This window comes from Gallinula chloropus (genome assembly GCF_964237585.1).
Source record: "Gallinula chloropus genome assembly, chromosome: 1".
Lineage (NCBI taxonomy): Eukaryota > Metazoa > Chordata > Aves > Gruiformes > Rallidae > Gallinula > Gallinula chloropus.
Window position 1 is genome coordinate 118,886,323 of NC_140085.1, and position 25,080 is coordinate 118,911,402.

General features: G+C 47.6%; 1 protein-coding gene across 1 annotated transcript in view; it reads left to right on the top strand.

The window, feature by feature from the left end:
- The window catches only part of PDE9A (phosphodiesterase 9A), a gene marked incomplete at both ends in the record, with an annotated part of 51,299 nt that overhangs the window by 13,362 nt on the left and 12,857 nt on the right, over nt 1-25,080 (top strand). The window contains 8 exons of the mRNA XM_084272910.1: nt 1,048-1,118; nt 2,941-3,018; nt 3,377-3,420; nt 10,381-10,435; nt 11,264-11,334; nt 15,908-15,992; nt 20,566-20,647; nt 22,963-23,037. Coding sequence (XP_084129036.1) covers nt 1,048-1,118; nt 2,941-3,018; nt 3,377-3,420; nt 10,381-10,435; nt 11,264-11,334; nt 15,908-15,992; nt 20,566-20,647; nt 22,963-23,037 — 561 coding nt within the window. The remainder of the gene's footprint in view (nt 1-1,047; nt 1,119-2,940; nt 3,019-3,376; nt 3,421-10,380; nt 10,436-11,263; nt 11,335-15,907; nt 15,993-20,565; nt 20,648-22,962; nt 23,038-25,080) is intronic.

Sequence of the window (25,080 nt, forward strand, 5' to 3'; positions counted from 1 at the left end):
GAAATTTTTAATGACTTGCTGTGAGTAGGCAGGTGTTCAGCCATCCCCAGGAAAGCAGGACTACATCCCACGTAATCAAAATTTGGGAAGACAAATGTCATCCCTTTTACTCTGTGTGTGTCCCCCATGTTCATGTCTCACCTCCCTCTTTCCTCCCTCTTCCCCCAGCTTTATATGCTAAGCATGACATCATATGGTATGGGATATCCCTCAGGTCAGTTGGGGTCAGCTGTCCCGGCTGTGTCCCTTCCCAACTCCTTGTGCACCCCCAGCCTGCTCAGTGGTGAGGTGGAAAGGTGAAAAGCCCTTGGCTCTGTGTAAGCACTGCTTAGCAATAACTAAAACACCCCTTTATTACCAACTCTGTTTGAAGCACAAACCCAAAACACAGCCCTGTACCAGCTGCTGTGGAGAAAATTAACTCTGTCCCAGCCAACACCAGCACAGCATTGAAGGACAGCGAGGATGAAGGGGTGTTTAGGTGTTTAGGAAGGCAACAGTGGCAAATTCTGTGCTTCAAGGTCTGAGCTCTGACCTAACAGAAGGAATGATACAGCCTGGTAGACCATAGGAAATTTGGCACAACCAGTGGGGGAAAGTCCCTCTGTTCTGTTTAAAGCTAGCTTAAGCTGGTGTAGTCCAAAAAGCAGTGCCCTATGTACCACCCAGGGACCTTCTGAAATCTGGGCTCTTCCATCCTTAAATTTGTAGTTGATACCATCCTGCAGCAATGCTGCACCACGAGATGCCTCTCGCTCTCAGTTCAGATACATTATTGCTCTACTTCTGAACAGAGCAATTAGGTCTCCAGAGCCTGCCTGCTTTATCCAAAAAGAAAAAAAAAAAGAGCACAGGTATTAACCAGAAGTCGAGAAATATTCCAGCTCAGAAGTCAAATCAGATAATTGAAGTGGTAGGATAAGCCTTAAAATTAGCCCTGTTCATGCCTGAATAGAATTCATATCTCACTGGGAACTAACTGTCCTTTCTCTTCTTTGTCTTCTTTCCTACCCCCACCCCCTGCCTTGCTGCCATTCTGTTTGGAAGGTGATCTTCAGTAAGTACTGCAACTCCAAAGATATCATGGACCTCTTCTGCATTGCAACAGGCTTACCAAGGTAGGTCTCTTTTTTTTTTTTTTTTTTTTTTACAATCGTGGACATTCAGAACTCACCTGGATGTGTTCCTGTGTGATTTTAGCCTAGGTGATCCTGGTCTGGCAGGGGGGTTGGACTAGATGATCTGCCAAGGTCCCTTCCAACTCCTAATGTTCTGTGATTCTGTGATTTCACCTGTGCTGCTTTTCTTCTGGGAACAATTTAAAGGCAGGCCCCAAGTGATGCATTTACCTGCGATTCAGGCTTCTCCCTCATTCCTTTCTCCTGGAAGAAGAAATTGGGGTCACCCAGACAGCACCAGCTGGAAAAGTGCACGATGCTCGGGCAGGTGTTGAGCTATCTCCATGCTGGCTGTGCCTGAGGAACAAGTGGAACAGATGAGACACAGCTTAAAAAAAAAAAAAAAAAAAAAAAAAGGCAAAAGAAAAAAATGAAGTGCAGAAGCCCATCCCTGAGTGCCCATGGGTTGTGTGCACCTACCAGTTAGCCCTCAGCACTGCATTTTTGTCCATACGATGTGAGACACAACCATATGTTTAGAACCTGCTTTTTGGGGCTGATGAGAAGTGTTGTCACTAGGTGTTAAACTGTGTACTCAGACACAGGTCTGCAAAGTCCATGCATCTCTCCTGCTGTAATTTCCCATTGGGTGTGTTTCTCTTACGCTCAACCTAGAGAACATCATCTGTGTCGTGAGGGATCCAAGGCTGGGTGCCGGTGTGCGTCGAGGTAGGAGAGGCTGGCACATGGTGGAGGGGGGCATGTAGCACCCAGCTGCTTCTGCACCGCCTGCCCAGGGCGGTGGTGCAGGGGGATGGAAACCCCTTGCTCACATGGAGGAGTTGTCTGCTGTCTGTCAGCAGGCCTTGAGCAGGTCAGAACAGATGCACAGCAGCGTGAAATAAGCCACAGTCTTTGCCTTTGTACACACAGGCTTACAATGCAAAACCAGCACGGGGCGGGGGGGAGGAGGCAAAGAAGCAAATGGTTTAATCAGGAGTTTATTGTATGACCCCAGCTCTGGGGACCAAAATATAAAGTTGTCCCTACTGACTCAGAATTTGCATAAACTGCTGGACAGAATGAATGTCCTTTGCTGTTTATCCTGGCTATTCCCTCCCATCTGACATTAGAGAAGTTTATAACTCTCATTTGACTATGATATCAAAAACTTCCACTCTATCACCCAGGAAACTTTGTTTAGCAGCTTTAATCATTCATGAACAGGGTGTTCACTGCGTAGATGTCATTTTATTTTCATCAGAACACTGCCAGAGAACAGTTCATTTCAACCAGGTTCCCAGAGCCAGAGCAAACCTCCTCGGTTTACATCTGAGCCTATGAGCTCACACCCAGCTCTGTGGGGAAAAAAAGAAGAAAGAAAGAAAGGCCCCATATTCGGCAAGACATTTGTCGAGTTTGTTTTGCTTAAGGAGTAACTGGGCAATTTCAAGACACAGCACCAGTCGTCATTTGTACTGTGTGAGTCAACCCATAGCTGCTGAGTCAATGTACCACAAAACATGGCTTTTTAATAGAAATTATTAGTAGATGAGTCAACAGAATCCATGAGTTAGCAGGGAGCAAAGTCTGCTCCGAGATCAAAGACGATCGCACGTAACATTTTGCCAGAAACATCTCTGCTAATCAACACGGGTGAAGCACCAAGCCTACCCCATCCTGGGCTTTGACTCTTTCTGCCCCGAGGTGGAATGGTTGCAGACAGTGCCAGGAAGTGGCGGTGCACCGTACGTAGGCAGCAGCATGGGACTTCCGGTAGCATTTCTAGGTCAAATAAACCTCTCTGAAACATGCTTTCCAGGAACACAACAATCTCCCTTTTGACAGCAGACAACTGCATGGTATCCATCGACCCGACCATGCCCGTGAACTCTGAGAGGTAAGCCTTGCTGCAGCCTGCTCTTCAAAATTGGGGTCAAACCCAAGGGGAGGGGTGGGTGGTGGTTGCCTGCAGATACCTTTCGTGTGCGGTGGGAGGTGAGCACCTACTCGGAGAGAGGGAGGGAGGAAGGGAGGGGGATGACAGCAGGAGTTGCATGCTGGTTTGGAACTCTAATGCCTGCTGGTTTTGAAGATTTTCGCTTGTTATTAAAGTATGAGTAATTATCTGAGGAAAATACCACTTACATGTCTTTAACATAGAACCTCTGCTCCCATCCCACCCTCTTTGCTGTCAAATGTGAAATACAAACTGATTCCTGAGTGTTGCGAATGTCAACCCTCTCTGACTCTTCCAGGTCTCCATACAAGGTGATACCTGTGTCCACTGGACAGCTGTCAGGTAAAACAATCCTTTTGAACTGAATTTACTAACACCATATTTTGTGAACATTTGCACACGGAAATGACATGGCAGTGATGCAAGAAAGGAAGATGATGGTGCTGTGGTTGTAGCTATGGCAGAATAAGTAGTGTTTGATCAGAGTATTCCAGAGGAAAGCTAAGAAAAAAAAGAGAGAGTCAACGGATTTCAGAGTATTTGAAGGTTAGGTAGCATGGCTGGGGGGCATGGTTGGGGTCCAGGGGACTTTCACAGTGCCTAGATCTAGTCTGACACCATGGGTGTCCTGGAGACAGTTTCACGTGGAGCAGTGGGGTTTTTTCAGGCAACACAGGTGATGTTTGAAAGCCTGTCCTTCAGTGTTTTGTTAAGCTTGTTCATGTCTCAGCAAATCTCTGCTTTGAACGCCATGTTATTTCCAAATGGCTGAGGAGAGAGCGTAATTTCTGTTGTGGGCATGGTAGCTCTAAGTGTAATAAATATTTTAAAACGCCTGACAAGATTAAAGAAGGGACAAGGGGCAAGAAGTTCAGCCTATCTTAGAAATGTATACTGCTCAGAAAGAACAGGAGGGAGCCAGGAAGTCTGGGACTGGAAAGAATAGTTTGCAGGAAGGGGCGAGGCTCTTGGGTCGGGGGCAAGGCAGTTTTGCTGGTCCCACCTTGTCTTCTCGCTAATTCCCACCTCTTCTTCTTGCTTAGGCTGCTGTACTATGCAAGAACACATAGTGTCTCACAGCACTGCCTTTCTTTAGATGGGGAGGCGGATGGAACCAGAGCTCTGAGGTACTCAGGACAAGGGTGGCAGAAGACATCTGTGGGAAAAGGGCGCAGCAAGGTGGTGTAGGAGGATGCGTGGGGCGACTGCAGAGGAGACACAGGGAGCTTGTGCGTGCAGAGAGCAGGGACCAATGGAGAGCAAAAAGAAGGAAGAAGGGAGGAAACAGTCAAGAACCTTATGGCAGCAAGGTTTGGTACAAGCCATAAACTGGTCCCATGTCAGTGATTGCTGCTCTTGCCAGAAGGAGATAGTCAGAGCCGAGGGGTGCACGTGACTGAAGCTGTCCCCTGAAAAGGAACTGTCTCCTCATCTATTTCCTTACTGTAACAAACTCTGCTGCACCAGCATTGCTCCTCCAGTCCAGGAGGACACTATTTGCATTGTCAGATCAGAAAAGGGGGGAGGGCAGAGGCCTTAACTGGAGTCCATGTCTCTCAGCTGCTGTGGGTAACCAAAGCAATTTGCCCCAAGACAGAGACAGAAACCGGGCCGGTGGGGCTCCGGCAGGGAATGCCACTGTGTTACACCAGCTGGGGAGCTGATCACAGTGCTTTCTAGAAAATCTGCCTTTTTCTTCTTTGTTTTTTTCTTTCCCTAACATGAGGCTAACCGTATATTTTTATAAGAATATGTATGACTTTTCACACTCTCCCAGGGCCCTCATTTTTCACCCCAGCTGACAGCACATGGCTCTGCTTTGTGCAGAGAGCAGCTCACTGTGTCAGCAAGGTCTCTCTTCCCTCCCTGCCTTTCATAAAACAAGGATTTCCAAAGATCTATGCTGAAAAGAGCAAGAAAAATTCTGGTGGTGGTTTGCCAAAGCATAAGACAGAGTCTGCTATGGAAAGAGGAGGAAAGTTGAACTGAGTGTGATGGAATTAATGTTCCTTGGTATCTGTTTCTCTTTCACATGGGTTGTCATTAATCTTAAGCATTCCTGACATTTTGCTGAGAGTAGGAAGAATAAACAGAGTGGGAAATTGTTCCTCTTCATTAAAAGAAGAAAAACAGCCCTGTTCTAGTCTTCACTTCTTAAACAACTCTGCCTGTGTGACTCTGCTTCCCAGAGCATCTCGTCCGAACACACGCCAACAAAGGGGTCTCCCCAATTTCCACTGCGGTGGGAGGTAACACACCTCCTTCCAGCAGTATCCTAGGCAGCTGGAAAACAGTGATGCACCCTTCAGCGGAACAAAGACTGTAAAAGGTGGGACTGGAAAATACGACCCTTTGGGAGGAAAATATAAGCAGTGGCTTTTATCCAGCGGAGGAGATATCCACCAGAGTCCTGCTAAGAAACCGTTCCTCATTTCCTGGCCATACTCGTGGGAGACGGCTGGAATTAAAAAAAATTATTATCCCAGTACAAATCTGTTGGATGCAGCAGCGGTGGCTGTATCACCGCAGGGTCAGCTGTCTGCAAGGCAAAAGCGGGCGCCCAGATGTCCAGCTCTGAGCCTGTGGGGCCTTTGCATCATGTGCTGTCCCTCCTCCCGTGGCCCTGGACCAGAGGACGTGCGGCTGTCTGAGCAGAGCATTGATCCCCTTCCCATGCCAAACCCTTCCTTCTCTCTGGGGTGTTCAAACTCCCAAGCCCATTGAACAAGCGACTACTCTCTCCCAACACTGGAAAAGCTCTGCTCTGTGTTCTCGCAGTGGAACGGGCTCAGAACTCACAAAGCAACGGCAGTGTTGTGGCTGCAGTTAGTAGGGTTCAGGGACCCTGCAATATTGCTGGAGATGGCAATTAAATTAATAAATTCTACTAGTGGAAAGCTCTCGAGAAATAAAAGTCAAGTCTGTTACATGTCCAATAGTGCAGAGAAAGGAGCTAGTGTAGGACTCAAGTGAGCCTGATCCACCACAGTCCTCAACAGGGGGGTGGGGAGAAAACATGCACAGGGGCTTTCCTACTGCTCCGAAGTGAGGGCAGCAAAGCACACAGACAGCTGAACGAGCCCTTAAAGATCTCAGCAGGGATGTGACCTGGAACAGAAGACATGTGCCGAGCTCAGCCCCAGCTCTCTCTGCATCGCCGTCTCCATCTTGTTCTGGTGGGTCCTGCTACACAAGCATCCCCTGATCCCTAGGGAAATGGGTGAGGAAACCCAATGAGAGCACTGCCCAGCCGGGATGGAGGTGAGCACGCAGGGAGGGCTCACCACCTGCCACCCTTTGCTCAGCAGCCACTTGGACAGGCTGAGGCTGTGGGCAGCGCCTTCGCCTCCCACTTCACTTGCTGTTCAGTTACTTGCCTTTTCAGCTAACAAGCAAGCTAGCACTTGCTCAGAGGAAAGCCCACGGTCTCTCCCCAGGGCTATCAGCTTGCAGCGGGAGCACTAGCTCAACCAAGACCTGTGTAGCTGCCTGCTCAAAGGGCCCTGTCCAAATCGGTGCTAGCCTGCCTTGCCTGCCGCTGAGCCCACCAACAACGTCTATGGCTGCACCAGAGGCCTCTGGGGGCTGCTTTTTTCCCCTGAATGATTAAATATGCAAGATACTGTGCAGATTGCTATTGGTAAAGGGGCAGAACCTTGTCACTGTGTCTAAACCTTCTTATTCCGGGGTTTCTCTCTTCTCTTTTTGGAGGCGTATTCAAGCTCACAGCTCAGGCAGACTGTGAGCTAAAAAGCCCCTCCTGCCTGCTGCTCCTTCCACGCATCCCACGTGGATGCCTGCATCGGGATGGGGGAAACTGCTCGACTGCTTCACAATTACTCACATAAGCAGGGACTTGCATGCATTAGCCCAAATTAACCTGAGCTGTCGACGAATCTGTCGCTCGATATGAGAGGTGATTCACAGGCGTAGGTTTGGATTTGGCGCGCACCCCTTCCTGAGGCTTTTGTCCACCTGGCTGCTTGGTTTTTACATTCCTCTGACTGCCCAGATCCAAACAAACTGCAGAAAGGGAAAGAAATACGGATGGGACCCCCAGCCAGAGGTACAGGCATATGTGAGAAAGAGACAGTGTGGCAGCAATTTGCCAGCCTGACGCTGTCAGGGATGGGCAGGCACCCACGTCCTCACCGCCTTGCTTGGCCATGGCAGAAAAGACAAGGTGTGGGGGGAAAACCAACCCACCCCCACAAACCCACGCTCTCCTCACTTAGACCTCATTGAATCCGTCAGGATCGTGAGGGTTGCCAGGGAGGGCAGGGAGGATGAGATGACTTCCCCAGGCAGTGATCCTGGCGTGTAAGAAGGGAGAGGAAGAGTGACTGCCAAGCAGGGCAGTGTGAAACAGAGGGTGCATGCCAGTGGGTTATAAGCCATCTGTGTCACTGCACGCGTAACCTGAGCTGCCCCTGTGTGTTCCTGGTCCCTGTCTGGCAGGGGAGGTGCGTGCTGGCTGCCAGCCCTCTGATCCGGCCCGCCACGGCAGGGGCAGCAGGAAAAAGTGCTGCTGCCATATTCCCCCGCACCTGTTCTCTGCCCAGGCCTGCTGGAAACGGGGCTGCCGGAAGGGAGGGCAAAATGGCTCCTTGCTCTGCAGTTCCCCAGCCAAGCTCCCTGCTGAGCTCGGCAAGGGCTGGCAGGTGAGGTGAGAAGCCGAAGTCCCCGTGCCCGCGGTGAGAGCGGGAATGAGCCCTGGGAAGCCCGGGGAGGCCTGAACTGGCCTGTCCCCTGCCTGGCATTATGCTATTGCAGCTTGAAAACCCCCTTCTGGAGGGGGTTTTCCTAATTTTAATTTGTCAGCTCTAACGTATCCTGCAAAAATCTGACTCTTTGAACACCTGCATTTTGCAAACATTGCACTTTTGTGGGGCTGGTGGGGTGTGAGCTGAGAAGAAGGTCACTGCTGGCTTTTGGGTTACTGCAGGCAGGAGCTGGTGACCCTTGGCAAGGATTGCATCTGCCCGGGCTGTGTGCAGTAGGACTTCCTTTTCCCAGAGGGAATTGCAGAAAAACAAGTGAAGCAACTGAGGGAAAAGGTAGCTGCGTGCACCTGGGGCATTAGCCCTGCCCAGAGAGACATAAAAAAAGAAGATGGAGGGTAGTAAAAAAAAAAAGAAGATGAAGGGAATAAAAGGACAGCCAGCCTTCCTATTTTACAAAGAAGTGGGCAAGTGATACTGAATGATGTTAGCACGAAGTCTCATTTTCTTCAGAAAGAGGGGTTACCAAAGGTCTTTCCCCTCAGAAAGAAACTGGGCAAAGAAATGGATCTTTGTCTCTTTAAGATGAGATGAACTGCCACTCTTAGTCATATATCTTTACTGCACCCTAGGGTTATAAAAACATACATCTTCGTTTTGAAAGTCTTTTATTACATCCATAAACATCAGATTGCAGCTGACTGTTCCCTGGATGAGAATGTCCTAGTACTCCAAGTGAGTTTTGACAGGGGGAGGGAGTGAAAGTAAGACTGTTGGTTGTCTTTTTTTTTTACTGGAACGGTGTTTATAGGGAACTTGTCAGTCTCTGGCATGCTACAGCCACTGTCAGAGAGCTGAGCGGCACCGAAGTAAGAGGACAGGAGTTTCTCTGCTTATTCTCACTGTTGGACTCGGGTACCATCCCAGGTGCTGCACACGGTAAGCTTTCCTCCTGCCTTAAATAGGACACGGCATTCGCTTTGTTTCGGCGCTCGGGGTTTTCAGATGGGTTTTGTGAGAAAACTGAAGAATGGGTCTCCCTGAAAGGAACTAATCTCTTCATTTGCTCTGCTAGCCACTCCTCTGGGAGCTGGATCGCAGCAAAGAAAAAGGAGAGGGGATTAGATCTGAGACTTTCAGAGCGCCGAGTGCTTGCTCCAGGTTGGAGACAGAGGGGGAACAGGAAGATTGTTTTGACCAGGAAAGTGAGTGCTCTTAGCAAGTATTTCTGACATCTCTTAATACCTGAGGAATTGCAAATCCCTTCAACAGGCACAAGAGCTATTGTTTAGAAATAGGTTGTAAATGCTGAGCTGTATTTCTGTGTTTTGCCTGGGTGATTGCACGCATGAGGCACCGTGCTCTCTCAGGCAGGTGTTTCAGGAGTGCTCTTGGGGTGTTTCTTTGTGGGGTATAACTAGGTGTTCTGTAATCTGCAGCATGTATATGAGAGTATGCAATATTTGTGCTCCTTGAGTGTGAGAAACCAAGAGTACATCCACATTGCTGGCATGAGGATGACTGCAGCACGGTGCAGTTTAAATTAGCTGGTGGGGGAAAGTGGGAGCAATCTCCAAACGGCAGCTCACAGCTCAGCAAAGGTAATTTATGCTTCCCCTGCCTGTGTGAATACAGTGCAGACAGACTGAGAGATGGAAAAACATCGCTATCATACCTCTTCCTTTCTAAAGTGTACTGGGCTTCAAAATCTAGTGTCTCATTTTAAGGACTTGTTTCCTTTTCCCGGTGTTAGTGACTGTAATCCTGTGATGGTCTCGGGTAGGGGCCAAGGGACTGACTTTTCTCCAGCCAGCAGAAGCACTCGAGTGCTGGAGTTGGCAGTGGGAGGTGGGGAGCTACCCGTGCAAGCACTCACAGTGTGGCTGCTCAGGCAGCGATGTGATCTCCATGGGTGCTGCCCCACGGCTGCCCTGTCCGAGTTACTCTCTCCAGGGAAAAGGGGTTAGGAAACTTGTGCCCTGCTGCGTCCATCCCACAAACCGGGAAAGATGGGCCTCATCCTGCAAGGACAGTCACTTCGGCATCTGACGTTTGCCTGAATTTTATGCATAGCAGTACAACCCTTATGAGATAGCACAAGAAAAATGGGTCTCCAGGATAGTATCTGAGTGTAAATCTGAAAAGCAAGCTGGGTTTTCCCACGCTTATAAGCCATTGTGTTGTTCGTGGGCACTCTGGCACAGTGTGCTGACGGTGTAGAGGCAGTCCATGTGAGCCAGACCTTTCTGAGGTGGATGGTGATTCTGGGTGTCCTGCCCAAGAGATGAGAAGGGGGTGTCCTTTCCAGAGAGCGCTGCCTTCAAAAAAGCCACTTCTTAGAGACCCAGCACCCCAAAAATGAAATTCTGAGAACCCTTGACTGTAATGTGCACGCAGAGGAAGGCAGGTGGCACAAGGAGTCATTCCCAAACGCTGTCACTGTTCAAAGGACCAGAATGACTTTTTGGCTCAATGCCTCAACGTCAAAGCTGGAAGTCTGGGGATGCTCCTTTGCAGGGGGGTTGAGGGTGTCTCCTTTCGTCTGTTGTTTTCTGCTATGTCTCCCTCCTATTTCTTTCAGAGAAAGAAGAATTGTTCCAGAATTTACTGGGACAGATTGCCGAGCAGTTCTCGAGGTAAGAAGCTGAACATCATTATTAATTTAAAATGCTATTTCTTTTATCAGCCCAAAGTGTAATTTTCACAAGAGACAGAGGTGCATTTAAGATGTCTTCCAAATCTTAATTTTCCTGCCAAATTTAGGCCTGGTACAAACGTTATTTCCTGCTGCCAGCAATATGGTATCTTAAACAAAAAGCAATTTTGATTATCTTTGATCTAGAAAGGAAATCAAGAGTTAAATGCAAATGTTCTTCTTGTGCTCCTGCCCTCTTAGGAAGCAAAAGAAACGCTTCTTTGCTAAACAGTCAGATCATCTGATTTATTTCATTTTCCCCTTATCACCCAAATGTGTGTCTCCACCAAGAGGGCTTTTGAACATCTGTATAGCAGTTTAATTTATTCCAGCTGTTTTCAGTAAGACAGAACAATCCCGCCACAGCTCAGCAAATCACCGGCATTAAAAAGGAGGAGTGTGCAAACACCAAGATGCTGCCATTAGGCAAAGCATTATCAATTTAACTTTGTTTCCCTAGGGGGTACAATAACAAGTCATTGCGGAGAGAGGGGGTGATGAAGTGTTGTAAAGCCATGCTACATTCCCAGGGCCATAAACAAAAATAATTTATTGTTTGGTTTTTTCTTTTCTGAAAATTGAACTGGGGTGTATTTTCTGCCCAAATTCTTAGCATTTCCATGGAAAAATTTCCTTTTCCTTATGGCAACTGCTGGTGGACCGATGAGTCCTCTGAAAAGTGTAGACATTTCTAGCAAAAAGCCCTTTGCACCTAGGGTAGCTACGGCACTGAATGTATAACATTAATACATGAGGGTTTTCTTTTCAGGGTTTTTAAAATCAATGAGCTGAAAACGGAAGTAGCTAATCACTTGGCAATGCTGGAGAAAAAGGTTGAATGTGAGTGTCCCTTTATTCCTATCACAGTGGAAACCACTGCCTCCCCTCTCCCTACCTTGCTGCCCTTGTACTCCTACTCCATCCTGCTCCTCACCGCCTCTCCGCTTTCTCCAGTCTCATGACTTCTCATGATTTGGCCGGCTTTGAGCCCCAGAGGCTACTGGCCAGCCTGCAGTGAGGCACGGGGAAGGCAGGAACCTGTGGTGGCACTGGCTGTCAGGCGCATCCAGGCTCCCCTTTGAGTCGAGTCCCCTGTTGAGCTTTGGGCCATAGGGCCACGTCCTCCTGCCACTGTGTCCCCCCAGCAGAGGGTCTCCACCTGCTCATCCCACACCTCCAAGCCCCTCCGGCCTGCCCTCCTGTGCACCCTCATGCCCCAGCCCCATGCCTCCCTCCCACCCCATCCCCCTCACAAGGGAGGGTTACCGCAACTGCTTAAGTCTGAGTATTTGCACAGGTTGAACGTGTTGTCTTGTGGGGAGACTTTCTCCTTTCAGAAATGCATTTACTGAGTGTTAAACAGAGGCGAGTCGGTCCCCATTGTTGATTGAGGCCAAGCGTCAGCACTGAGACCCGGCTCTATTTCTGCCAGGTGCCGTGTCACACACCTTTCTCTGCTGGGAAAGGGCTTTTCCCCGTGGCACACGTCCATGCTGTGTGGGCAGCATGAGTACAGCATGAACATCTGTAAACAGGCAGCCTAGCGTGTGCTGAATGAAATACAGCCAGAGAGTACACCTCATTGCTTCTTGAGGCCGCGATTTCTGGGCTGCAAACATGGGGGTTTACCCCTCGCTGGCCATATTGCCTGACAGACTACTAGGCAGCATCAATTTCCTTGCTTGTGCAGTGTGTGAGCAGTAGTGCAAATGCATTCAGTTTACTATGCAACAGCCAAGTTAAGTTCATTTGGTCAAAGAGCTCCTTTTCTGGGTTTCTTTGGGTTTCTTTCCCCCCACGCACGCAGCACCTGACTTGTTTTTCAGTGCATTATGTGCAGAGCCCAGACCCCAGAAAGGCAGAGAAGGGCTAGGAACGAGGCCATATCACACGGCACTGTTTTGACACCAAAGGCCACATCCTTGCTGATAAGCTGCATTCAACTCAGGAGTGGGCAGAGTCTTCCCTGGCATGATAGCTGCAGTAAGCACTTTCTCACTAGAGCTGGCTGGGAAAACAAGACCACGTTTTTGCTTCATGGAGGAAGTTGTTTGCTTGAAATTTCCCCCTGACCAGAAGCTACCTTGACCCTGCAGCTGCTCAGTGAGACTGATGTCTTTATCAGCAAGGAGAGGGAAAAAAGTGTCCATATTCAAAGAGCATCTGTAGGGGAGCCTCTCCTGGAGCCCACCCCAGACGCAGGCTCCTGGTGTGGTGGGAACCCTCTGGTGACATCTGCAGAGGGAGCACCCTGCAGCCTGCCTACCCCCAGCATGGATCTCTGTGAGGACTCCCTCCCACTATGCTTGCCTGCAGTTTAACCAAGGCTGCACTGATTTATTCTTTTGTCCAAAAGAAAAAAAAAGGGGGAGGAGGAGTGAGGAGAAATTAGCTCAGTCACTCTGCTTTTTATGTAAAACTTCTGACCAATTCCAGTCATCGGGGCTAAGTGCCACAGACTGGAGTAAATGAGGCAAGTTTTCCTGCAGGTCTTCCCTATCCCCTTAGCAGCCCAGGCAAGCAAGTACCCCAGCCAGCTAGGGGTTGATTTTGGCCACTGGCTCTGGCCAGTGACCCTCTGGGACCCCCAGCTGCACCCTGCACACCCGCTGCCTTTCAGCACTGGCAGTCCATCGCAATGGAGGGGGAATAACAAAGACGCACGTGACGCTGCTGACAGGGAAGTGTTGTGCATCTGCACTCTCCAGCCCTTTCTCTCCGGTTTAGGGAAGGCTGCGTACCCAGAGCTGCCATGCCATGCAGGTGAACTGAATTCACTGGTCCTCTGATGAGGTTTCTCTCTGTAAGTGGGTCTCACCGGTGATGGAAATAGCAGGAGATGCAGCAATCTGCTGCCATTCTGCCTGAGCGCTCGCACTCCCGTCTCCAGCAGCTTCAGGCTGTGGGAAGGAGCTCCCTGGGTTGCCTGTCTACAAGTGCACCCATCTGCTCGAAATTGGACTTCCAGAATTTGCAACAGAGCCAAATCTACATAATTTTGAAGTAATCCCAGGGTTTCACATTTTAAAAGCAAAACTGCGAGAGGAAGGGAGTGTCCACCTCCCTACCCAAGCTGGGCTCCCAGAGGTTGCTTTAAGACCCGTGTTTCAGTACTGGATTTAGCCCAAGGATTTCTTCAGACAGCACAGGGTCTTTCCAGAAGATATTTCTTGCTGGAGAATAATGTAACAGGCCCTTAATCAGTGCACATGACAAGGCCATTTATCATTTGTGAGCCAAATGTAAAAGAATTGTGCTTTTGTTTTGCCTTTTCTCATACCTCCTTCAGAGATCCCTTTTTCACCACTTCCACATGTCATCTCCAGGATTTCTTCCCCAGAGGGGATGTGTGTGTGTGATAACTGCTCATGACAGGACTACATCTGCACCTCACATAAAATGTTCTCAGCTTTCTTCCCATTGCTGTCCAGAGACCACATCACAGAGAAGTGTTTTCGAGGAGCCAAATCTTTTAACTGATTTTAAAATCCCATCTAAAGCTTGAGACTTCCCCTTGGAAAATGCATCCATGCAGGGCAAGCACCAGGAGTGCTTTGTCCTGTGGCTTGACTCACTCTCCTCCAGTGCTCACACAGCAGCCCACACATGAACAAGGAAGGTGGCAAAGCCCCGTTACAATTTGTAAGCATCTCACATCTACCTTGAGAAAATAATTATGTAAATTCTCTGCTCCCCTGGAGAGGTTTTGGAAGAAAAGTAAAGAGATGCAATACAAAAAAATTGCTCAGGGTTGCCGTTCTGCACCGTAAGTCCTCTTCTCTCTGCGGCTGCCTGCCCTGCTACCCAGTCACTCTGATAACTCTGCTTTGCTCCTGCTGCATCAAATAGGCACTGGCCACCATCTAGACAGGCTGGCAGACGGGCTGCCCCCGGACTTTCCTGGGATGAATGCACTGAGGTAGTACAGAGCAGCACAGGGCCTGGGGGTCAGCTGCAGCTGATCACCGGCACTTGAACCCAGTACCCAGGGAAGTGCAGCCAGATATCCAGAGTGAAGGAACGGAATAAGCAGGACGGCGTCCTGCCTGTATCAACACCTTGTGATCACCCAAAGAAGTTGCTTGTGACAATGCTAGATTAAAAAAAAAAAAAATCCCCATTAATCTAGAAATGGGGTTTTTATTTGGAGGGTATCCCTGTAATCAGGCATAAATCAAAGCCCTTTCCCTTTCCTCTCCTCACCGAATACGTGGCATTTTGGACTCAGTTCATATACCTCTCTGGTTTTCCCCTTCCTCGGTTCCAGAAGCAATCTTTTTCGTTACTAGCATAAAGAAAACAAAGCTGAGGTCTCTGCTTAGTTGCAGAGCTGTGCCCTTCCAAGGCAGTTCTTTATCCCTTGCATGCTACCCTCCAGATAAGCGTGATCTGGACTATTATTTTCTAAGTGACTGAATACTGATTGTACGATTGCACATTCCCTGGAGTTCCCTGAGCCACAGCTTGTCCCTGCAAACAATGAGCCCTGTAAACAAATGAGCTGTGAAATGATGGTGTATGAATGACATATGCTTAAGAAATGGCGCTGAATTATATCCTTGAGCACGCCAGTAGTTCAACAAGAGGGAAAGAGAAGGGAGAACGTTCTCATACCCAGGCTGCGCTAGGTTCTCACGGCTACGTGGGACAGAGTGCGTAGCCGCATCAGCGGGCAATCAAACTTTCTGCCTTGTGGCTCTGATAATTACATACAGAAGGGGAATATAGGATTTTTTTTTTTTTGTACCACATACAGAAATAACCTTTGATTACAAAATAGATTGGCAAAAAGAAGTGACAGGTCTTCAATACCTAAAAAAAAAAAAAAATAGGAAAAAAAATGAAATCGATCGTTAAAGCAAAACTTTTCAATGTTTCTCTCTCTCTACCTCTCTTGCATTCTCCCTTTGGTTTCTCTGTGTCTAGAAATGCCTCTCAGAGCTCCTTAATGCTCTGTGTGAACTTTAAAATTAAAACCTTTTATCTTAATGGAAATTCTAACCCTACTGGGACATGTGTGCCTGGCTGCGCTTGTCATCCCATCACGAGAAGTTTCTTTTTTTTTTTGCTCAGGATTTCCTTTGATTTCTGTTCTACGGCAGAGGAGTGAAGGCACCGGCGCAGCTGACCGCTGCTAACAGTCGTGGAAAAGCTGAGACATTGTGGCCGTTCTGTGAATTAAAATGCTGTAGCTATTATCTAAAATTGGCAGCGGAGAACTAACTCCTATGGGCTTGCAAGATATATCGCTTTGGCAGCACCTGCATATGTGAGAACCGGGGCAGACTGTAAGAGCTTGCTGGCTCGCTGGATAACCCCACTGCTCAAGCCCTTTGAAATTTTGCACAGTCGTGAAACGAGATCCTTCAGCTTTCTCCATGGAAACACCCCTGTTGTTTTCCTTTGTTGACAGTGGAAGGCCTGAAAGTAGTGGAGATTGAGAAATGCAAGAGTGACATTAAAAAGATGAGGGAGGAAATGGCAGCAAGAAGCAGCAGGTAAGTTCCGCTTTGGCCCTAAGCAAAGAAATAAGCATCTGGTTTTGAAGCCTAATGCGATGCTTCTACAGTATTGAGGTAGCTTCTGGGCTTAGAAGTAAAGGAAACCAGTAAGCATTAAGGATGGTGGCTTTAACATTTGAAGATAGCTTGGGCCACAGGAAGAGAGGAAGAGGTCTTGCAACAGAGAGTTATCTTTCACCATATAGAATGGGAATTCTTCATCCAGATTTACTAGAAGAGAGGGAAAGGGAAAAGAGCTTCTGCAAAGCACAGTGTTTGGGTGGGAACCAGTTAATGCTCGAATCAGCTCCAATATATTCCAGGGAAATATCAGCAGCAGCTCTTCTAATTATGATCTCATGCTATTATAAAACATCCATTTCAAATTCAACAAGAAACTGAGAATTTACTTTCCAATTCAAGGGCTCACTGAGATTGTGAAGCTTGGTTTCACTGTAATTAAAACAACAGCAGGAAAGAATTGCATTTTGCATGGTATGTGGTCTCAGCTGGAAAGTCTGCCCCCGTGTCACTGAAATACCCCATCAGGACAAACAAATCATTGCTGGGAGATTATGGATACTTCTGGGAAGGTCGCTGGAGAGGGATATACCACATTGCTTGAAGTGTGGGTGAAGGAGGTTTTTCTCAGCAAATGTAACTACGTCATCTTGACAGCCTCTCTCTTTAGCTTCATTTGAGGTCAAATTCTCCGACCTTTAATCAAAGCTATTTCCTATTGAGGGCAACAGGAGATTTGCTAAAAGAATTAGGCTCTATAATCGCTCGCTTTTCTAAAACTTTCTATCCAGGCATGTCAGGAGGCACGGTGTTAATACATTCCCATTCAGCCTGAGGCCAAATGCAGCTGCCATACTACCATAAATGCAGAGTAGCATCATCACCTCAGATCTGCTCCAGATTTATACCAGTAGGATGGATTGCAGTTTGCCCTGTGACTTGAATAGTTTCTTGCTCAGGTATGTGACGAACTGCCATTAGAAAGCTCAGATTGGCAGCAAAGGCAAAAATACGTACGCTGCTTTGTGCTGGGGGTGATGTGAACAACCAACGTGTGTGCCCGCGCACGTGTCTTTACCTTTCCCCAGCTGTGGCAGGGAGCTGGGAGAGCTACATTTACAGGCAGAGTGATGCCCAGGCAGATAAAGAATTAAAACAAAAAAAAAGACATTACGGCGACTTCACGTTCGCTGGGTTACCGCCGCACGCATCAGGAAGTAGGAGACTCCCAGCTGCAGCCATGACTCACTCCTGGCCCAGACCTTGTCACCTTGCAATCTGTAAACAAGAAAAACAGGAATGGGGAGTGCCCAGTGCTGCCAGCTCCAGCTGAGGTGTAGTCTTCACAGAGGGCTTCTAGTGAGACACCACAGCTGCCAAAAGACAGAGGCCAGCGTGAAGCATGATGCCGGAAGGCCACGGTAAAAACCGGTAATGCTGGGCAAAGATGCCCAAGCTAGCCTGCTCTGAGCTCACACTGCATAGCTGCTTTCGCTGAAGCAGGAGCCTAATTTGCTCAGCTCAGCAGCATTTTGTGCTGTATAGATGTGGCAGCAACCTGTCACAGCTCTTCTTAGTTGCCTTGAACTGGGTCTTTCTCCTCCCGGCTGCACAAAAGCTCTTCCTCCTCACACAAAATTCTGCCTGCGATGATCCGTACCCTCAGGGCTTGGGTATCCGAGCAGTAGTTAGATGTGGCTAGGTTCGGTGTATAACCGTGGCGGGGGGTGGGGGGGTGGGGTGGGGGGTGGGGGCTACAAGTCACCTCTTTTTGCTATAAGAGCAAGGAGAGAATGCTTTCTGGTGCCTGGTTACTAAGAAGGACCCCTTTGGGAGCTGATGAGGAATGAGCTGTTCTTCCCTAGTCCCAAGCGACCGTGGCTTCACATGAGCTGTACCACTAGCCCACGGTGAGCCCAGCTGAGGGGTGCCTCACCCCAGTGTGGCTGAGCAAGCTGTCTCCCATTGGTGTGAGACACATCCATGCTGGGGGAGGAACAGGGGCCTCCCAGGGCAAGTGGAAATGGTTTTGCTCCTATTTAGACTTGGCATCCCTTGTGCAACAGCATTTGTTAGATAATGCGTTACAGTTGCAATCAGGGATCACATCTCAATTTAATTAATGTACATAAGTGTGTGTGAGTGCATATATTCCATCAATAACATCATTGTGTGTGCAGGTGTATGGTTGTATGTTTACATGTACTTGTATTTGCTGTTGCCGTAGGACAGAGTAGGGATGATCAGCGAGGTGCATAGGAATCATCACACACAGTGAATTGTGCATGTCTCCTCTTCAGAAAAGTGAAGTAGCCCCAGTTGCATCCCCTGAAATTTCCTTTTTGCAAGCCTGCTTTTTGCACTCGCCACTGGCAGATGCAAATAACATTACAGTGTGGTTTAACATCATGAGCATTTGCAGGTACAGTTTTACATTTGTAAAGGACTTACGCATCCCAGCTCTGATGTGTTCCCCAGTGTAGTCAGATGAAGGTTTCAATGTATTACTACAGCTAGGAATTAGAGATAGTTGGCTGACCTTCGGCTAACCCTAGCAGCCAGCTCCAATTAGGACAAGGAATGCCCCAATCTCACTATTTTTATCCTACTAATACCCCTCTGTCCTGGTTTCATCTGGGATAGAGATAATTTCCTTCCTAGCAGCTGGTGTAGTGCTGTGGTTTGGATTGGGGATGAAAATGATGTTGATAACACACTGATGTTTTAGTTGTTGCTCAGCAGTGTTTACAATGAAGTCAAGGACTTTTCAGCTCCCCTGGCCCTGCCAGTGAGGAGGCAGGAACCTTCCGCAGGAAGTGCACAAGAAGCTGGGAGGGGGTGCAGCTAGGACAGCTGACCCAAACCGTATCATATGACGTCATGCTCAGTATATAAGCTTGGGGGAGTTGGCTGGGGAGGGATGCAGTTTGGGAACTAGCTGGGCTTTGGTCAGTGGGGGTTGAGCACTTGTGCTGTGCATCACTTGTTTTGCATATTCTATTATCATAATCATCATCATTATTATTGTTGCTGTTATTATCATCGTCATCATCATCATCATCTTCCTTTCCTGTCCTATTAAACTCTCTTCATCTCGACCCATGAGTTTTATTTTTCAATTCCCTCCCTTGTCCCACTGTGGGGGAGAGGAGTGAGGAAAGTCCGTGTGGTTGTTTTAGCTGCCTGCTGGGTTGAACCACGACACCCTCACGGTGGAGCTTTGAGGAAACAGCTTTAGGAATGATTAAGACAGCTTTTCACCAGCTGAGAGTCTCCTTAAACAGGGCAGAAAAAGGCAGCTGGTTGAAGCCAGCTGACCACCATGAACTGTAAGATGACATACATTCTGCAGGATTAGACACCATCAGAAATGACAGCAGACATCGATGTTAAGAGGAGAAAAGAAAAGAGACCCGGAACAATTCCCAACAGAGGAGAGAAGCGCTAGAGAGATGCAATACTGAATATGCAAGTAATTTTACAAGGGACAAATGAAGTTAATAGAATCCTTTGGTTGGCTGCTTTGCAGGGGATTTCTTTTAGCTTCATTTGGCAGGAGGCTTGAAAATTGAGAAAGGATAATTCAAATGTTGGGACTATAGGGATACATGCACGATGCAGATGAACCTCCCACAAGTTATTAAAGTCCACGTGACCAACTCCCTGGAAAACATGTCACGAGTTAAAGTATCACGACTGCCAAGGGTGATAGCACAGAGCTCTCAGTTTTATCATGCCAGCTGTGGCTGTAAGGCAGGAAATTGCTCTCACACTGCAATGTGACCTAGATGTTCTGCAAGGAGTGTACAGCTGGTGTGTGCCCCCCACCACCATAGTCGTCTGCTCAGGTGGGGTAGCATCAGCTTGGCTCTTCCACAGGCAAGGGAAGGAAGAGTAGATAATTGGCAGTGGGCACTGATGTTAATAACCAGGCAAGTGCTAATTACCTGAAGTTGCTGGTAGTGGGTCTCTTCCTCCAGGACTGGGGAGCCAAGCAGACTGTGTCTGACGAGCCTGCTGTTGTCCTGCCCAAAAGGCAACAGGCAAGATGGCCACCCCATCAAAATGGATGGTCTTCTCCAAGCTTTTACCGAGGCCTGGAGCTGGGGGCAATAAGCCATGGGCTCAGTGTGTGCCTATGCTTGTAAAGAAGTGCCATGGTCCATACACAGTGTGGACCCTGGGCAGGGCTCTGCCAGCCTCGCACAACTTTGCCTGCCACAGCGAGCTGCAAGCTGAAAGGAAAGTTACTTGGTTTAAATAGAAGTGGTTAGGAGCCCACAGGTACATGCCTGAAGACAGGTGCTCCTCACTCGAATTAAAATAGACGGAGAAGGGGTGACAGGGGTGTTACACAAGGGGAGAAAAAAGATCCTAGAGAGGATCACACTTGTAAAGCATTTGAGCGACCCCACATTAGAAAGGGAGAGGCTGGGGAGTGGGGTAATTCTCTGTGTGATGCCTACTGAGAGATCAGAGTACTTCCAGTTCTTTTCAAGGCACCGTCATTTGTTTCCCACAACGTAAAGAGCTGAATATCTCATTTCAGGACTAACTGTCCCTGCAAGTACAGCTTTTTGGATGAAAACAAGAGGCCAACACCCCGACGTGATGTACCATCCTACCCAAAGGTACCATGCAATGCTTGCTCTTCCCAGAATCCTACCACGATCTTGCCGTCCTGACAAGCCCTGGTTTACAATGCATGACTCCCTAGCCACCTACCTCCTAGTTATTCTAAATCCAGGGCCTGACCCAAACCCCCTGGAAGCCAATGGAAAAAGCTGTCATTGCCTGCGGTGACTTAAAGTTGGGTCCTCAGTAGTCTTTAATACTTGAAAGCTCATTAGTGTTTGAAATGTTAATGAACATTTTGCGTTCATCAACATTTAACAGTCTTTTGTCTAGTTATATTTGTTTACTCTCCATGCTCACAGCAAACAATCAAAACTAGTTTATAGTGTTGTACTCTAATTGAAAATAGCACTGCTTCCTGTTTTCTCCTAATGGATTATTTTTTAATTTAAAAAGTAATTTATGGGGATGCTTCACCTAGGGAAACAAAGAGAAAATGCGACATTGGATTCTCTCCAGAATGATTCATTGTCCCTGTGAAAATGAGTTAGGGTATTTGCTAGAGGAAACAGTAACACTTGAAGAAAAATGTCTACTGGGCAAGTACAAGTACAAATCCACAGTGATGAATGAGGCTGAAACTGCAAAGCACTCAGGATGTTTGGTCTGAGAACCGTCACTCTTTCCCCACAGGAATTTTTCAGAGCTATCAGGTTATGTCTGCTCAGTGCCCAGCTCACACCTTGACCAAACAGCAGCTCACACACGTGCAACTTGTAGTCTAACAATGGGCACTTGCTTGCACACATCAAAGCTGGCTCAGCCACACCAAAGTTCACCTGGTCCCGTGTGATGCAGACGTGTGATGTGGACATGTGTCCTTGCATATTTGTCTTCCAAGCCTTACAAAGCAGTGAATTATAAGTCCTGCTGCTTGTTCTGCTCTGCCTAGCAAAAGGACCGTGAGGTCTCCGAAGCAGACATCATGACACTTAGATTTCTTTTAATTAACTTTTGCCCAAGAGGCTTGTGCTCCTGACACAAATGTGTTTCCACAAAATGTATCCATTCTAAACCAGTTTTATCCCCTTGATACATATACACGTCAGATCAAACTTTGATGTACTGCTGTGATATTAGGATCTTGAATTAACAGCAAGTGTTATGAAGAGTTGCACTGACTGTCTGCAGAGTAAACTGGTCACCTGAATTTCTGTATTATTCCAAGACAAAAGCTCATATGAGTTTTGGTTCCAGAAGTTTGAGTTCTGTTTGACAGATTTTGCAAAATTTGTTCTATGAGTTGTCAGGTGCAGAATTTGTCCAATGTCAGTGAGGCTAGGAAGTGATGAGTACACTGAAAAAAGATGTCATTACAAAACCGTTATCAAATCTGCACTGCTAATCCACAGTTTTCTTGCAGAATGTCATATTAAATGTACATTATATATGCAAATGCAAAAACCCTTGCCTTCTCAAGAAGGAAAATTAATCTTCAGTATTATTCATCCCTGGGTTAAGTATCACAATTTGATGGCTCAGAAAATTTCCTTCACCTGCTCAGCACAGTAAACCCAAACTAATTAGAGACAGACATGGTAAATGGGCCAATTGAAGCTACAAGTTTTTTGTGTCCCAGAAAGACTCTGATCAATAGAGTCTAGAAAAGATGAATAGGGAGAGTCCAAGTCCTCTCTGGTCTTTTAACCCTCCACATTCCTTTTTTCATTTTCTGCACAAATCATAAGGGGCCAACGAGCGTGATTTTGTTTTAAGCCTCTGAGCGTAATGATAAAAAATCACTTGAATCTTGCAGGCTGACAACCAATTTGAAAACGTGGGCGTTCTTGAAAAAATACTCAGAATGAGAGCATAAATCATCTGAAAGTAAATATATCATAGCCACCAGCTAATTTAACACTGTAAGCGTAGACACTTCATACCACCCAACCACGTCTGGCTGCATTGAACATCGCTGACGCTCTGCAGGCAGCAGAACCAGTGCAGCCAAGGACAGATCTGTACCCTGTGCCCATTGTATTCCCACACTGGATTTGCCCACAAGCCCATTCCTAACACCTCTGCTCTCCTCCCATTTCTCCAAAACTCTCCACCTCCTTGCCCTGCAAGCATCTCCATTGATCAAGCAGCCTGCTAGCCAGGTGTGGGCATCCTGGCGTGACCACAAGCAGCCGTTGGGGAGAGCGAGGAGGGTTGGGCAGGTACAGGGAGAGGTCAGTTGCTGTCTCCTCGGGAAATACAGTTGAACCCAGTGTGAATGGAACACCTGGAGACTCAAAGACATGCCAATGGCAGGTCCCATGCCAGGATGGGGGACCCTTACTTATGCTGAATGCCTTTTTGACTGCAGTACATGCTGTCCCAGGAGACCATTGAAGCGCTTCGGAAACCAACCTTTGATGTCTGGCTGTGGGAGCCCAACGAGGTAAGAATGCCACGTTAGCTGAGTTAGCACTCTTTCTAAGAGCCAGCAAGGCCAAAGGGGCCCTTTGAGGTGGTTTGCAGGGTTTTTCCCCTTTCCTGCCCCTTACTTGCTATACTTTTTTTTTCATTTTCATATCACTCCAGAATACGTTTCCCTAGCAGATATCAGCTAGATTGGGCTATTTAGCACATCCTGAGTCCTCTTTATTTTTTTCTTTAATCTCTTCCTAGTAATGTCCTGCAACAACCAGTGCCCTATCATTACTGCCACATGAGTTCTTTCATGCCATTTTATCTGAACAAATCGATCCCTAGCAAAGCGAATGCTTAAGCACATCACCAATAACTCTGCTCAAATCAATAATGCAGTGTGAAGCCAGGCAGAGGTGCATGCTTTGATTCATGCCCTTTTGGGACAGGGCTTTTCTGAGGTGTATTATGAGGTTGGAAAGCTGCATGCACAGCCTATTAGTATTTTCCTATTCCTCTATTTTCTTTTTTTTTTCCTTATTGCTTTTGCTGTTTTTCTTATTGCTATTAGTATTATTCATTGTTCATCACTCGTATTGAAGAAGGTTCTGGATGGCCCATGTGTAAACCTCTGTAGAAATATGAAGGACAGGGGGTGTAAGCTGCATGCACAGCCTATTAGTATTTTCCTATTCCTCTATTTTCTTTTTTTTTCCTTATTGCTTTTGCTGTTTTTCTTATTGCTATTAGTATTATTCATTGTTCACCACTTTTATTGAAGAAGGTTCTGGATGGCCCATGTGTAAACCTCTGTAGAAATATGAAGGACAGGGGGTGTTTCTCTTAACGGCCAGATTATAACATAATGTAAAACTGGATTCAGAAAACTTGAGCACTTAGGAAAAGTGCAAGAGAGAACAGGACTAAACTGGGATTTGAGTGTTGGGTTTTTCCCCAGGGAAGGACTAGATGGTTCTAGCAGCACTCCCAGCAGCAACCGCCTTACCTTCTCAGCCAGGTGTGGTGGATACAAGAGTCAGACTGGCTCGGCACCTGCAGATCAACATGACGGGCAAAATTGCCCCGTATGCCACCCACAGTAACAGCATATCCCCTTCTGGGTATTTGATCTGGCTAGTAGCACGACAGGAGGACTCTCCAGGGGCTTTAGGCCCGGTCTCCCATCCACACAGGCTGGCAGAGCTTCCCCTGCGTGGCCCATGCCAAGCTGAGGCTGGTGCTCTGCGCTTCCCACTCCCTCTCCAGCCCCTTTTCTCTGCAGCACGGCTGTACGACAGCTCGGGCAAAGTGGCTCACCCCCAGCTTTTGAATGCCTGTCAGGTCTTTGCAGCAAGAGAGAATTACAACCTGCCAGGTGGACCAGAACACTGTGGGCTCATTGTTGTTCTGACTATTAAGAAAGAATAGGGAGAGACAAAAAACATTATCCACGGATTCTTGTGTGCTGAGGCATAGTCCTTTAGCACAGTAACTCATTCAGAGTACTAGGAAAGCGCTATATGGTGGCATGAACAAGGCTAACAAGAGGCTGCAGAGATTAGACATGCCCTGCAAGGAGGAGTGCTACTCAGAAATAAGTAGATACTGCACCAGATATCTCCAGCGACCCGAGCACCATATGGGTTTATCTCACCCTTTTAGCTCTGGTTTATGTTTACAGAGAATGTTTCAGTCCTGCCAGTGCTTGTTTAACGAGGAGCATTTGCTCACGTGCCCCATGTGGGGCCGGCTAGTTATAAACCACAGTCTCCTGCAAGCAAATTAACAGCGTCCTGCTCTGCAGCATCTCAGTGAACAGAGAGGCGCAGCAAACTTGTCTCTTTCTCAGCTGCCCACTGACCACTCCCAAGCCTTAGAAGAGTCCAATACTTGAGCTTTTGCTGTCAGGCAAGAAAGCTAACAACAGAAACTGAGATTTCCATGTGTTCGGGTGCAGGAGCATTGGGACTCAGAGTCACCCTTCCACTCACCCAAATCTCTCTTGGCATTTCTGAGGGTAATTCAGCCCTTCTGGATCAAGCTTATTGTCTCAGAAAGTCTTTTCTGAAACTGT